Source organism: Phyllobates terribilis, unplaced genomic scaffold, assembly GCF_046119375.1.
Source record: "Phyllobates terribilis strain yellow unplaced genomic scaffold, ASM4611937v1 Scaffold_1__5_contigs__length_1240528914, whole genome shotgun sequence".
NCBI classification, from domain to species: Eukaryota; Metazoa; Chordata; class Amphibia; order Anura; family Dendrobatidae; genus Phyllobates; species Phyllobates terribilis.
Window position 1 is genome coordinate 538,212,011 of NW_027362761.1, and position 16,533 is coordinate 538,228,543.

The 16,533-nt window shown below is 40.0% G+C and overlaps 1 protein-coding gene across 7 annotated transcripts in view; it reads right to left on the reverse strand.

Annotated features, from left to right (window-relative positions):
* The window catches only part of UNC13B (unc-13 homolog B), a 330,375-nt gene that overhangs the window by 209,654 nt on the left and 104,188 nt on the right, over positions 1–16,533 (reverse strand). For 5 of the 7 annotated variants that reach the window (XM_073680363.1, XM_073680367.1, XM_073680366.1 and 2 more), the window contains 2 exons: positions 11,041–11,263; positions 9,588–9,713 (listed from right to left, as the gene is read on the reverse strand). In XM_073680363.1, coding sequence (XP_073536464.1) covers positions 9,588–9,713; positions 11,041–11,263 — 349 coding nt within the window. The remainder of the gene's footprint in view (positions 1–9,587; positions 9,714–11,040; positions 11,264–16,533) is intronic. The other 2 variants (XM_073680369.1, XM_073680370.1) reach the window with 1 other exon arrangement.

Sequence of the window (16,533 nt, forward strand, 5' to 3'; positions counted from 1 at the left end):
AAAAAAATGGCTTGATGTACAGTACAGAGTTTCACAGTTTATTATCACGTAAAAGCATAATATTGAGAGAGGGCACCAAGAAAATGTGGTTACAATGCAAACTGTGCTCAGTTTAAAAGATTTAGACCACAAATGTGGCATCGGAGTAGATCTCTATAAAGGTTTACGAGGTAAGGCAGCTCTATTAAAATTCAAGATACCCCCAATTATTGGCTTTGAACCAGTGCGTCTCCTTTGTAAGACAACTACTCCAAGAATGCCCAGCCACCTGCATTCCCTCCAGCCATGCTGAATGTTGTCGCTTTACGACAGCTGGAGATCGACAGGTTGGATATTACCAGTCTACAGGGGTCTACATAGTTTGCCTGTTCAAGGAAAGGGTTGCATAAAATAAGGCATTAACCACAATTACATTCAACACGCAAGTGTCAACATCATTGGTTTTAAGTGACAACCATTTTCCTAATACCCTCTTCATGGAAAAGCTATATATATTTGCAAAACGGCCACAGACATCGAAGCTTCAATAAACAGACAGCACCAAGATACGAGGAAAAGCTCCTAGGCAAGGGCACTTTGAACTTCTATAGTGCAAAAAAGAAAAATATCTAAGCAACTAGTAATTACTAAAAAGGTTGTAGGTTGCTCTCCTACATTGGTCATCATGAGTGTCCTTGAGATAGGACCTTGATCACATATGATTTTCATCCACTTAGGTTTTTTGTGGAGAAAAGGATTTGTGGTCAGGTAGATTAGGTAACTGCAGTATAACGGGGTAAAAGAGACAAATGAAAAATGGGGCTGACTTTAGTAGCTGTAGGAAATCGTGGGTTGGATTGCCATAGTCACGACTAATATACAAACTAGAATACATACTCAATCTAAAACTATGGTGCTTGAGTTAATAGCGGGGGGACTTCATCACATTAGAACAAGCAACAAAGCAACAAGTCTAAAGTGCATCATAAATGGTTGCATGGTGGACACCATTTATTATGCCCAGATCACTGGCCTTGGTTCCCTTCTTTTGAGTTTTGCGGCCTCTCCTTTGGTAAGAGGGGCAGGGCAGACTTGAGAGCTTGATGTAAGGTCATTGCTCTTTGACTCAAACTGATCTTGATCGTCCAAAGAACTTGCAGACATTATTTCCAGACTTCCCAATAAAATATCCAAACGAGGAGAGGGACTCATACTTAAGTCAATCACGTGTTCTTTGGCTTGATGCTCATCGAAAACATTTGTTAGTATGCTAGAGGACTCAGAGCGGACAGAACAGGAGTCCAATGTCATTACTGCAGCTCCATTTAATTTTGAGGTTTCATCAGAATATGTAGAACTGTACTCACTCTCTTTTAAAGAGAGGTCATCTGCACTAGTCTTCAGAATCACTGGCAATATGGACGAGTCAACTCTAGGAGGACCTCTTTTGGATTCCACCTCCCAAGCCAACGACCATTCCATATTTCCAAACACAGGTGACTGGCTATTATAATGACCATTTACATTTTGTACTTCAGTTGCCTCACCTAAAAGGCTCTTTGTTGAAGCTGGGCCAATCTCATGGGTAGAACTTTCTGGAATGGATGGCTGCTCAATTAAGGATCCAGGAGATTTATTACTAGTTATGTCTTTGTAAACTACAGAAGACTCATCATTATCTAGCCTTAATTCTGAAGGGCGAGTCAACACATCATCCACCTTATTAAAAGAGGCCACATTGGACGACTTAAGGATGCTTGAAGATGAATCAGTTGGGTGTGTTGATTCCACTTCATTGGGAGCTTTCTCTAAATAGACCACATTGCCTTCACTTTCCTTTAAAGTTATGGTGTTATTGGCTTCAATGACGTTGTCAATTTCTTTGGGTACCTTAGAAGTCTCAGCATTCAAAAGAGATTCTCGCTCAATCTTGGCGCCTTCGTTTGGTATCAGATTAGATACGCGAGTTTGCTCTCTGTCTATACCAGTTGGTTTGATCAAATTGCTATTTGGCTGAACAGAGGATTTGGACTGATTGCTATTTCTACTGGCAGTAACCACTGGTGCAGGTGGTTTATTGGTCACTTCACTGGAAGATTTAAACATACCAAAAAAGTCACTGGAAAATGTACTTGTCTGAGGCGGCGAAGGAGAAGAGGAGAAGCCGAACAATGAGCTTTTCTTAGGCATGGAAAATGATGAAGGCTGAGGGGTAAAAAAAAAGCTGGATGTAGGCTTCTGGGGCTCACTTGGTGATGTGGAAAACACACTGATTTTCGTCATAAAGCTTGAAAACATTTCAACTGATGAGTCCAACACTGATTTTTCCTGCTCGGGTGGCTTTGTAGAGGATGGATGATCTAAAGGTGTAAAAATAGGTGCATTTTCTACTGCTGGCTGTGAAGGACCCAGGTTGCTCTGTGCAAATTCATATTCCTGTGGAACTTCATCCTTTTGCAACTCTAAGTCACTGGAACTAGTCTTACATTCATATGCATCATCTTGGGGTTTTAACAGGATTTCCTTATCTGACCCAAAGCTGCTCGGAGCTTCAATGAAGATGGATTCTTGCTCTCCAAGTAGAGAGCTAGAGTCATCTAAAATTTTTGCATGGGCAGCAAACACTTCATTTCCATTAATATTAGGAAGCATTTCTGATACTGAGGGTATCATTTCACTAAAAGGTTCTGTTACACTATCTCCTGAGCTGTCAGCAAGGTCACCACCACTCACTTGGCTGACATTTTCAGAAAAATAGTCAAACTGTTCACTTTTAGAATCAGACACATGCTCGCTTTGCTCTACCAACTTACTATCTTCATATTCACATTCCTCTTGTTCCAGACCCTCATTCTGGAACTCCTGTTCTTCGGGAGTTATATAAATTTCATAATCTTCCTGCAACAAATCATTGTCTGGATCATATGATTCGATGTCTGTTTTTTCGGTATAAATATATGGTTCATCTGGTGGTATACTATCGTCAAGCACACAGGATTCTTCTATCAGTGGACTATCAACGTGAACAGGTGGATCATATAATTTAGCGTCTTCATGCAAATTTGGTTGTTCTAATGCAGTTGTATCATTCATATACTTCTTGTTCAGGTGGGCCTGTTGAAAATCTGGTATGGGCTTTTGTTGCTGTGAAGAGTTTATAATGACATCCCCCATTGGTCTTTTTGGTATAATCTGAGCAGGGGTCTTTGGCTCCTCAAACAAAGAAAAACCAAAAAGGCTAGAAAATGTACCAGTACTGGATTGGGGTTTCTCAGTAACGGGGGGCTTACTTGAAGAGAAAAAAGTAGGCATCTTAAATAGTGTCTGTGGTTCTGGTGCTTTGGTTTGAATTTTTGGTACTTCCACAGGGGTGGGATCAGGTTTGACGGATTTACTGAAAAAATTAAAAATATTGTTGGCAGTCTGTGACAGACTCTCCCCTATTTGTGTACTGGCTTGCGGCTCTGGTTTATGGTCTTGAAATACATTTTCTGAAGGCATTTTTGCAGATTGTTCCTTAAGACCAAATTCTGGTTTTGCAATTTGTGGAGCAGGAATAGAGGGCAATGAACGTTTGCTTGTGGATGTAGTAGGAAGAACAGAGTCCATTTTTGGATGGTCTCTAGGAACTGGTGTACTTGAAGACACAGTGTTCCCTACATGTGTAGATGACAGGGAGCTTCTCAGACCAGTGTCTTGAATAGTCTCCTGCTTCTTTAGCAGTTTATTCCTTGGTGTTTGAAGACCACCAGTTTCCACATCTCGGTTTAACCCTAAAGACTTATCAGCTTGGCTTTTCTCATCTATTGTCGGTGTGACTTCACAGGGCTGCTTAAAAGGCACGGGTTCTGTTTTAAAGAGATCGGTTATGGACCCAAATATAGTTGAAATGCCAATGGTTTCCTTCTGCTCGGAAGAGGCTTCTGATATTTTATTACTCTTCGTATTTTCCTCCAAATTCTTATTTTGTAAATTCTCCTGAGATGGAGTTGGACTTGACGTTACAGAATCAATCTGAGCCTTGAAAAAGTTCAAAAAGCCAGAAGTAGTGTTTTTATCAGTACTGGTTTTGGCCGAGCTGCCTTCACTAATGTTAAAAATTTGTAGAGCACTCTTAAATAGATTTTTCTCAGGCTCACTTTGTGGTGGGGCATTATCTGTGGGTTCTTGGCTTGACTTACGAAAACTTTCTTTTTTCTGAAGAATCTGTCTTGGAGTAGACATATCAGTATTTCCAGGTTCTCTGGTTAGGTTTTGAGAATAATCAAAGGTGTTTAAATTTGGACCTTCCGGAGTTCCTTGTAATGAATGTTTTTTCATTATCCTGGGCATATTTGTATCATCCAAAAGGTCATCACCCTTTGGTTTTACATATCTCTGATTGGCAGCATCAGCAAGAGGCACCGATGTTACTCCCTTTATTGTATGTTCACTGACTGTCTCAGACGGTTCAGTACAAGCAGCAGGTGAATGTTTGAGGTTTTCACTTTTATTCAGTAGACCACCAAGAGAGGAGAACAAGGAGGACACTGGACTGAATAAAATCTTTTTAACATCACTTTTTTCAGTGGACTGTGGTTCACTTTTTGACATGGGTACAGCATTGGCTGCTGGAATAGACACCAACTTGGGCGCTTCAGTAACTTTTTGATCAAAGATCTGTTTGGGCGTATGCTTCGCTTTTGCTAAATCGACAACTTCTACTTTTTGGTGCCGCTGAGAATAATTATCGGCAAAAATATTTTCACCATCTGGTCTAAGGTCTACTTTTAGTTTTTTAAGTTTGCATGTTGAAAAATCTAGAGGCTGGTCACGTTGGGAGTATACAGATTCTTCGAACATGTGAGAAAAGGTCTCCAAGTTCATCAGATGGTCATTTTTATTTAACGCCAAGTCAAGGGGGCTATTTAAAGAATGGTTATCCATCTGATTATCTACCACAAACCAAGGAAGCTGTCCATTATCTAAGGGTACCTTAAATCCACACAAGATGACAGCATCGTCTGAAAGATTATAATTTGTTTCTAAGTAGTCTTCATAGTCAAAATATGATTCTGTGTCTGGTGTACAGATATACACATACTCCCCAGTAGGGTCAGTTAAGAGGGAGTAAATGTAAATGCCATCACTGTACATATAATATCCACAATCTCCTTCTTCAGATTGCCACCATAAACCAAATTCTAGTAATCCCAACCATTCTACGTACTCGTCAGGAGAAAACAAGGAGTTTTCATTCTGAATTAAAGAGTTATAATCAATCAAGCTCCAAAGGGAGTGATCATATTGAGAAGAAAAACTCAAATCTAAGGGAACACCTTCACATAAGCTATAGACATCGGCTTGCAGCGAGACAAGGTCAATGTTCTGGTTATACGTCTCATTGCCCAAATGTAAATCCTTTGTGTATATAAACCCATCTTCCAATTGTGAAAACGATACCCAGTCCATGTTGTCATTTCCATCCTTTTTACATAAGTTCATGACTGTACCATTTAAGTCAGTTACGGCTATCCTATTACTAGATAGATTGTTTCTCTTGCCATTGACATGACAAGTAGTAGACTCTCTGGCATTCCTGTAGATACCGCAATCCGTTACACCATAGTCCCACTCATAACTACAATGGCTTCTATTATCTTCTAAACCTTCACACAAAGTAGGCCAAACTAAACTATTCTCACCAGGATAGAAGCCACTATCAAAATCATCCACCCAATACAAACCAAAGTCTTCAATTTCTGAATCAAACTGGACAGAAACATCCCTTGAGCAGCTTTCGATACGGCCAAGATGTCTTTCTCCACTTCCTTCTTTAAGAAGTTTTTGTGGTTCATCTAAGCAATTAACTTTATCTGACACTTTGCTAACTGTTTCGCTTCCTTTTTGCACAGGTATTAGATTTTTAAGTTTGCTAAACATACCCAAATCCTCACTCTGTTTCTGACCACCAGAAATCTCTTTCACATTATCTTTTGTAGTCTCTTTTGGTGCATTTTGTGGCAAAACATTGGTGGAGATTTCTTTGCTACTTAATAAATTTTCATTGGACGCAAACTTAAACAATCCTGAAAGAAAACCTGTTGTTTTTTTATCTTCAGAACTTTTGGGCTCTTTTACTAGGTTTTCCTGAGATCCAGTTCCACTGGATGAAAAAGTAAAAAATTTGGAGATAAATCCTTTGGAGGGGTCTTTTTCTAGATTTTGGCTTGGTTTCGGTATACCGCCATCAGAAGACTTTTGACCAAAAATAAGGTCTTTTTCTACATGTTTTTGCCCTGGAGCAATCTCCACATGTTGACTCGGTGGGAGTGCTGCAGCCTTACATTTAACTTTCTCATCAGATATTCTTGAACAATCCATTTTTACAATAGGCTCCTTCTTAAAATTTTCTGTATGTAGAGGTTCTGATTTATTTCTGTTTTTTTCACTTTCAATATCAGTAGAGGATACATTGTCAACAGATGAAAACTCACTTCTCTTTTCAGTTTCCTTTCTACCCGACAAGCTAAAAGAGTTGAAAAAAGGTATTTTGATTTTGCCTATTCCATAAGAATCGCCATCTCGGATGTCTGTTTCAGATTTAAAGCCTCGTAAACTTTCCATGTTGTTTGTATTGTTTTCCATACTGTTAGAAGGTTGTGTAAAAAACTGACTGAAAGACTTTCTTAAAGGATGTAAAAATTCTTTATTAGTCTTTAAGTCCTCAGTTCTGTCTCGTTTTGGGTCAATGCCATGGGTGGCGCTCAAAGCTAAGTCCTTTGTGGTACCTGTGGACATTGGCAGGCTACAATCAATTTTCTCATGTGTTAAGTGTTCGTTGGGTGCTTGTTCTTGATGAAATTTGTTTACAGTGGTCGGGGATTCTCCACTTGTTTCATGAATCAGCTCATCCATACTTAACTTTTTTGTAATTTTCATGCATAAGATATCTTTATTTTCTAAGGATTGCTGTGCAACTGAATCACAACTTTCGACTAATGCGTGTTCTTGTGTACATTCTAATTCTAAGACCTTCAAAGAAGATCCAGCATCAAATGAATTAACAGTGTTGCTTAGTAGAGGGTTATTGGGAAGATTACTAGCTATTGTAGAGGAATGGTCCGGTCCTTTAGATGGCTGGTTAGGGCTTTCTTGGATTTTGTTGGGTACCTGTTGATGAGGACCTGGACTAGGTGAAATATTGCATTTCTTCCCACTATCTGAACTCATTTTTTCATCAATATTTTTTGCATTCATAAAATTACTTCCAAAAGTAAACTTACTGCTAAAGATTTTCGATATTCCCCCAGTGATTGGGTGTTCTGGTTTCTCAGGAGCGGAGGAAACAATTTTCTCCACTGATGCTGTAATTTGTTTGGCCCCTGAGCCAACCTTCTGTGTAAATGAGCTAAACAAAGAGTTGACCGTTGTTTTTATACCAGATAGTTCAGGAGTAGATTCTGACTTATCGTCAATACTTGTGTTTGGTTTAGGAGTAGATTCGGACGTCTCATCAAGACTTGTGTTTGATTTATCCACACTTACATTGGCTTTGTCTACATTGTTGGTCAGATTGTCCAATTTTTCAGTAGAAGGGGGTTTACTGGCTACACTGCCAGTAGTCAATTTACTAACCGGTAAGGTATGGAACTTGTTAATTTCTTCTTCCTTTTCGGCCAAATATTCTGAAACAGACTCCACTAAACATTGTAGCTCATCCATTGTATCTACATATTCTTCCGTTGGTTCTTCAACGGGAGACAGCTTAAAGTTGGGGTAGCTATATTTACTGAAAGGTCCTCTGGAAGAGTTTTTGCAATGGAGAGGTTTTAGATTACTAAATGAATTTGAATTTAGAGGACTCATAGCAACATTACCAGCATGAAGCAAACCGGGACCAGCCCAAGACTGCGACATCAATGCTAGTTCTTCCAAATCATCATCTGACACCGGTGAACATGGTTGACCATCAGAAGCACTGCTGTCATACTCCTCCAGGGTATCAAGAGAACAACTGTGACCAATAATGGTTGGTTTCTGTTCAACTAGTTCCTGTAGTAAATGTACTACGTCATTATTGGACTTGCACGTGTCATGGTTTCGTCTCCCACTCTTCACCAGCAAACCATTTTTATAAGGTCGTAAAATTGGATAAAACGAAACAGATTCATTGTTCGGTTCAAAGGGTGCCTCAGACCATAAAATATCTTTTTTGGATTGAACATTCATTTCGGAACATAAGCCATTAACCTCTTTTTCTCGGTTTTTAATACGAGAATTTTTTTTCAATTTTCGTCTATCAATTGTATTATATTCCTCCGGGTATTGAGCAAAACCAGATTTATGGTTTTGAATAGACATCAACCGCTCTACTCCTCCATTCATTTCAACATCCATGTTCTTCTTTGAAAGGTTTGTCTCCTGCCAGTTCTTTTGGCTTTCTTTTAGAAAATCTTCAATAAGCTGCTTGCCTATTACTTCACACTCGTCTTCCCACTCTTTTTCCATAGAACCCGTCTCAACGGGAATGATCCTAACTTTACCTTTAACTACAGAGGGATTTCTACTATGTGTATAAGAGATCAAAAGGAGAAGAGCGGGAAGAAAACGGAAGAAAGGGAGTGCACAAAAAAGACAAAAAACAGAATGAAAACTTTGTGCAAAACAGTTGTATCATATTACAATACAGACAAAAACTGCGAGTAAAATGTAAATACTCAAAAATTCATCATTTCAACCATTTCACATTAAAAAATTTTTTTTTATCAACATTCATAAATATGGTTATTAGAGCACTGTAAAATATCATTGCATTAAAGGGCTCAATAAAAACTATTAAGTGTTTTGTAGATAGACTAATGGATGATTAAAATAAAAAAAAGAATAATGTATTACTATTAATTTAGAAATAAAGGATTTGTCTAAGATTAGAAAAATATGGCCGCTTTCATGCAAAAACAGCATCACAGTTGTTCCATGGGTTGTGTCTGGTATTGCGGCTTGGCTCCATTGAAGTGAAAAGAACCAAGGTGCAGTACCACACACAACCTGCAGACAAGTGTGGCACTGTTTTTAGGAGAAGATAGACATTTTTTTCCTCCAATACTGGAACCCCGCTAATGTAATTTTCCTACTACAAATGCTTATCTCCTTACGCAAGGACAGATGCCTAGAAGTATTAAAGGACTCGGTAGCGGGACATTTAATTTTTGTTTTTGCTGGTGGCCCAAAAGGTGCAAAATCCTTTAAAAACTGATTTCCGAATAATAGTATAAGACTTAACTAAATTTTATTTAATGATTAAGGCCTACACCATCGATTCCCAAAAATCAGATGTAATTTTTTACATCTTAGGAGTTTTCAGTCCACTAAAATCTCCTTACCAAGCATTATTTAAAAGGACGACATTCAGAGACTCAAAGCTGTTGCAGAAAACTTACATTTTACCATTAAAAACTACACGTGAAGCCTCCGATGTTACAACTAAACAAAAAATAAAAATGCACAAACACGGCCAACTACGCTCCAGTGTGTATTGCACCCTGAAGACATGCAGCTACCACGACACTGCACACAGCCACGGCACAAGCCAAGGACACAGCATGGCACAGACAGGGTTGACCCACCTATCGGACAGATCTAGAGAATGCCTGCTTTCTAGAGAACAATGGCGGCTCGTCAGCTGACTAGATTCTGATGCAGATTCTAGATCGTGACGTCCATTCGCACTGGAATCTACGCTATCGTATCGCCTTAAAGGGGGAGAGAAAAAGGAAAGTAGGAAAACGGTAGAGGAAAAGGCATAATACAATTAGGGTCACTGCAAAGATACAGACAAAACGAACCTCATCCTCGATATCAAGACAAAATGAATAATGGCAATATATGAATAAAAAAGACAACTAGCTAATACGGAGAAGAACTGTACAAGTTAGGCAAAAATACAGGTTTATAAGAGCAGAAGTTTTCACTTTAGACTGTGCCCACCTTCATTTTTTTTTTTTTTTGCATAAGTCAATATTACATGTGAAAATATAAAGCACCTCATAATAAAGAGAAATATATTCTTCCAGTATTCTATCAGATTTCCCTGTAGGCCCTTCTGTAAATGATCATAAATCGCCCCAGTCACTAAAAAACAATATAAAAGTAAAAAATAGTAGAGAAGGAGGATGGGGAGATGCAGCTGCAGTTTGGCAACTTTTATCTTCTTCCTACCATATCTCAACATAGGGAGGCATCAGCTGGCATGGAGACAGAAAAAAAACAATTTTCAGGGTACAGGCACGGCCGCTTGTCCAGGGTCCTGAGACTTGTTCTGTTCAACCCTACCAGGCGTGTTTGAAATAGGGAATTTTTGGAACATGAACTAAAAAGTGAGTGATGAAAATCTTTGTGCATTAACCGAACATAGCTACATTGTTTCAATAATTGAAAAAAAAATAATAATTTTCAAGCCCATGCCCAAACTCTTATTTCAGAATTTTATTCTCATCAACTCAGATTTTTGTTTTTATAATGTTGTTTTTACCTTTAAGGGGAATAAAAAAATAAAATCAAGTCAGCGACATAAGAGCTCCAGCGGGTGCTTATATGTAACAGCTTGATTAATGATGAGCTCAGAGTGCTGTAGATGCTGCAGAAACACTCCTGTGATAAAACAGGCAGGGAAATCTGTTACCTGAAAAAGCAGCAGCTGTAAGCCTCTGCTGTTTTGCCTTTATACTCACTTATCATAGGTGACTTATGCTTCCTTCCCTGGTCAGGAGATGTGCTATGTGCAGATCATGAACTGGAGCAGCTCTGCATGGTCGGACACTACCAGTACACAGTACATTGCAGGAGCACATTTATAAGATTATTTCCAGCACATGAAAATATATATATATATTTTTTTGTACGCATCCAATAGTAGAACGTTTTAATTAATAGATCCAGGAATATGAATATGTACTTTATGGAATAACCACTTTAAGTTTAGCATCAGCAAAGATCATAATGCATAGCTATCATAGATTTGCACTTAGGTTTTTCAGAAAATATAGGAAACCTTAATACATATAGTACATTTTATTTTACCTCATCGTCCTCCTCTCCCGGAAGTCAAGGTCATAGCTCTGCATTGAGTCAACACAGGACTCCCGAGACCCCCCTTGCTGCTGCAGGCGAGGCTGCACAGGGAACTGGTGGATGGAGGCATTGGGCTGAGAGGTTGTATGATATGGGGGTGGCATGCTGTTGCTGGTTTCGCTACGGTAGTCGCTGTCCCGGTCATCAACGGCACTATCATGGTCTTCGAAAGCTGAAACAGAAAATAGGTTACAGGCCACACACCGCATTTGTTCTCTTCTGCACTTGGACATTATTTTAATGTCATGGCATAAACCATTAGCTAGAGCAGCCATGCCACCTAGGAGGAACCAAAATAAAATAAGTCAGATCTCCATTCACTGTCCCAACAAAACTCAAAAAAAAGTTACAATTTATGTTTTACGTAAAAATTTCATACAAATCAATGTTTGAAGATAATTTTTTTAGTACATTTCTAGAAAGGGAAACTAGAGTTCACGTGCATTGTGAGGAGAGGGTCACCCACCACCACATTGTAGACAATCTATGCCACCACCAAGGCTGGACCTTTAAAGGACAATCAGATCTCTGCATGTGTACTGGACAAGGTTTTCATGAGAGCTTTATCTACAAAAGTCTACTAAATGAGAAGTAGCATCTCCAGACTTTGAAACATAATATTCTTTTTAGAATAAAATTAGGGTATCGGGATTGTCGATTCCTACTTGTAAATAGTGCCCAGAAAAACTTTCAGTTCTTTGCAAGGTTAATCTTTAAGTATGGACATTGTGGGGTTATCCAGTTACAGAAGTCCTCGTGCTACTCTCCCTTCTGGGCATGCATCCAATACTAATCAACAGGACAGAAGCTCGATACCTATTGGTCATGCACAAGTCTAGACCAGCAGTCAACGAGATGACAGATCAGTGGCCCCTCTAACCATCTGGTGCAGAAGTAAAAGTACCTGACGACATCTGCATAGAATTCTGAAAATCCACTAGTAGGTTCATTGTCTTCCAAGAAAAGGTGCCTAGTGTAGGTCTCTAAAAGCCTCCATACACATTCGATAAAAGTCAGCTGAACCGGTCTATTTTGGCGGGATCGGCAAACTATCTAATGTGTATGAGGGCCTCCCGATTTGCCTCACCAGATAATTTCAAGGGAGAGAAGGATCAGGCCTGTTCAATTTCAACAGCCAATCCTTTTATTCGGTGAGGAGAAGAACAACTGCAAGAAGAGCATTGGAGCAACCCTCTTATGTCTACGGGGGTGAGGAGAGATAGTCGACAACTCTTTCGGTCGACAGCTAATTTTAATGGGAGCCTTAAAGGGAATCGGTCACCAGATTTTTGCTGCATAATCTGAGAGCAGCATAATGTAGGGTTTGAGACCCCGATTCCAGCGATGTATTATTTACTGGTCTGCTTAGTTTTTATAAAGTCACTATCTTATAAGCAGGAGATTATCACTAGAGGACTACTTGGCCTGCTACAAGGTAGTCCAACCACGCCCCCACCACTGGTTGGCAGCTTTCTGCTTATGCACAGTGAACACAGAAGGCGGCCAATCAGTGGTCTGGGCGGGGTTATACAGAGCTCAGCATTCAGAGATCAGCAGCAGAGAACACCGTTTTAAATCAAAACTGCACCACCCAGTAAAGTAAGTGATACATTGCTGGAATCAGGATCTCTGCCCCTACATCATGCCGCTTTCAGATAACATGGCAAAATCTTGGTGACACATTCCCTTTAAGAAAGAGAAATTAGATTATAAGCCTTATTGAGGGAAGGACGTGCAAATGGTAATCTTTGTACAAATCTGCAGAATATAATGGCGCTATATCAAAAGGAAAAAAGTATGCAAAAACTATTAGGGCTCATAAAAAGCTTGCATTTTGAGCTGTTCAAGTTTACAGCACTGGTGTTCTCCTTGGAAACTAACTCTCGTGGACCCCAGGATCAATAAATTATTTTTATTTTTTTTTTTTGCAATTGTCGATGATAATACGTATACAACCTATCATTTCTGAAAATAACGGCACAATACACTCCTCATCTAAAAATCCAAAGGAATCGGAAGAGTCATATCCATATTTTGTAAGACATGAGAGATGTGATTGTCCCGGGGATATAAAACGCTTCTTCACAAGGTCTGGGCCCATTGACTAACAATGATTTACTTTCTGGTGGAGATATGTAAATCAAGAGCTCTGAATACTTTATAATCTGTGCAAGTCAATTTCAGGATGATTTTGGGATATGTTCCTAAAACCTTCTGAAGAAGCAATGGATTGAAAAACAGGACTGTTAAGAGATTTTTTTTGGGGGGGGGGGGGGTGGTCCACCTGCTGCTACCACATTGAGCGCATCCCTACTATAATGGTAGCGAAGCAGCTCATGGCCAGGATTGTAGAAAAGCAGTACATACATTATTGAAAAGAAACTCAGCCATTGTTCACAGAAATCAAAATTAACTCAAAATAAAAGTGTGGCAGCAGTGAGGGGAACGGCAAAAATAACTGCACCAGACTGGATAAACGGAACAGAAAAGTAGAAAATGAGCAGGAAACACAGCAAAAAGATCCAGCACATGGACTAGAGTACTGTATGGCTAGTTGGAGACTGCTGCATGCTTGGCCCTGTGCAGAGTAGGATATTCATGTATACGGGACATCGGGCCCACAGGACAGGCACAGACCAAGATGAGAGGTGATGGGGCAGTAGAGTCTGGATTCGGGGAACAGGAGTGGGATCCGTGATCTCTATGGCTAGTTCACAAAGCTTTGTAGTTGTTCCTAGAATCGTTCATCTGGTCATAGAAATAGGAGGGCGGTCCACCAGTTGGCCGATTCGACTTCTCCATGGACAACCGCATCGGGATTAGGCAACCAATAAGTTTTTAACTCAGAGTAAAAGGGACACTTGGCATTGTGACGCTCTGCACAAGATGGAAAAAAAGATTGGGTAGGATGAAATCTATAATTTCTAAGTGTGAACATTCATCGTGGCAAAGGTTAAGTTATTACATCAGCAATTGTATGCCGAACAAAGATCCGAACATTAAAAATGATTTGCACTCAGATTAAAAGGGATAATTTCCTGATAGTAGTGGGTACGACAACTCGGACCCCCTAGCAATTCTGAGAGCTGGGGTTAAGAGAGTCCCTTCTAAATGGAGTGGAATAGGAGCATGTACACCTCCACTCCATTCCTTCTCGAAAGGAAGTGCTGGAGATAGCCGAGTGCAGTCGGGCCCCCGGCTATCAGGAAGTTATCCCCTATTCTGTAATTAGGGGGATCACTTGTAATCTTGGTACAAACCCTTTATGCTTCTTTCCCTGACAGCAGCCATAGTATAACTATCAGGTAGCAATAGTTGTAGGTAATGGAGAAACAAATGGGTTAATTATGCGCTGCCATGTAAGAAGGACGATAGCCATCGTGGTTGTCCTGAGGAAGAAGATTGTACACTTCAAAACGCGTTGACTAGATAAACCACTTACACCGGATTGGCATCCCTCATCCTTCCTACATAGCAGCGCAGAATTAACCCATTTGTTTCTCCATTAGCTGCATTTTCATCCCCACGTGGGTCTGCAGCAGCCCAAGCGTTATTAGTGGTTATGTGCACACAACCCGACCAGGTGAGCACTAATAAGTTATTTTCTCAATATTGTTACCCAGATAAGACCCTATTTTTGCACTTTGTGTCTTTCCAGTTCTCTCTTTACTAGGTAGCAATGGTTGGTAGACCCAATGCCCAATTAGTCACACATCTATGGCCAGCTTTAGGGACACACCTACTCTCCCATAGGCCCATGAGACCAACTCTGTTAAGAAGACAGATAATTTAAGCACAGCAGTGTTCACACTTTGGACATCTATGGTATATCCAACTAGGTAAGGAATGGGGTTCCTCTACCCCCCACACAACTACTGAGGCAATGAATGTATGGAGGGTTAGCCACATGCTCAAGTGTTTCAAATAATTTCTGAAGGAAACGTGGAGAGAACAACATATATGCATCCATTTGTTATCTACCTGGATCAGCGTGTGGTGGCTACCTCACCAGAGGTGAGACCTTTATGGCACATCCTATTCTATCCTCTGGACCAGAGGTCCCCAACTCCAGTCCTCAAGAGCCACCAATAGATCATGTTTTCAGGATTTCCTGAGTATTGCACAAGTGATAATTCCATCAGCTGAGCAATACTAAGGAAATCCTGGAAACATGATCTGTTGGTGGGCCTTGAGGACTGGAGTTGGGGAACGATGCTCTAAATGACAGGTATTATTACAAAGAAGCCCCTATGGATGTCTGCTTCTAGGAATCATGGTGTTGTATGATCTACTAACCACCAATGACGACATGGGAAGTGAACCACTAACTAAATGCATCACCGAGAACCAAAAAAGTAACAAACACTGAATACATTATACTATGGGGTCTCAACTAAGATTTTTGGTTATGGCTACACAGACTTCCACTGCTAATGGCTTATCTGCCCTAGTACAAAAGGAATTGTGCAGTTGAAATATCATTTTCCCCAATATTTGACGTTTGGGAAGAAACAGAATGCTTCTACATATCGTCTGGACGTAGAAATCAGTGGGTTCACCCATTACACCAAATATCTCAAATTAGTATAGTCGTAATCTGATTAATGACAGTTGTAGATGAAGTAAGTCTTGGTGGTAGACCCTACCTTGAATTATTGCCCATTTCTGCCTTCTGTTTTAAGACCATAGAATCATAGAATGGTAGAGTTGGAAGGGACCTCCTGGGTCATCTGGTCCAACCCCCTGCTCAAAGCAGGATTCACTAAATCATCTCAGACAGATATCTGTCCAGCCTCTGTTTGAAGACGTCCATTGAAGGGGAACTCACCACCTCTCGTGGCAGCCTGTTCCACTCATTGATCACCCTAACTGTCAAAAAGTTTTTTCTAATATCTAATCTGTGTCTCCTCCCATTTAGTTTCATCCCATTGCTTCTAGTCTTTCCTTGTGCAAATGAGAATAAAGATGATCCTTCTACAATGTGACAGCCCTTGACATATTTGTAGACAGCTATTAAGTCTCCTCTCAGTCTTCTTTTTTGCAAGCTAAACATTCCCAAATCCTGCAACCGTTCCTCATAGGACATGGTTTGCAGACCAGTCACCATTCTGGTCGCTCTTCTCTGAACTTGCTCCAGTTTGTCTATGTCTTTTTTAAAATGTGGTGCCCAAAACTGTACACAGTATTCCAGATGAGGTCTGACCAAAGAGGAGTAAAGACCGATAATGACTTCACGTGATCTAGACTGTATGCTTCTGTTAATACATCCCAGAATTGTATTTGCCTTTTTTGCTGCTGCATCACACTGTTGACTCATGTTCAGTCTATGATCTATTAGTATACCTAAGTCTTTTTCACATGTACTGTTGCTTAGCTCTATTCCTCCCATTCTGTATATGCTTTTTTCATTTTTATTGCTCAGATGTAGTACTTTGCATTTTT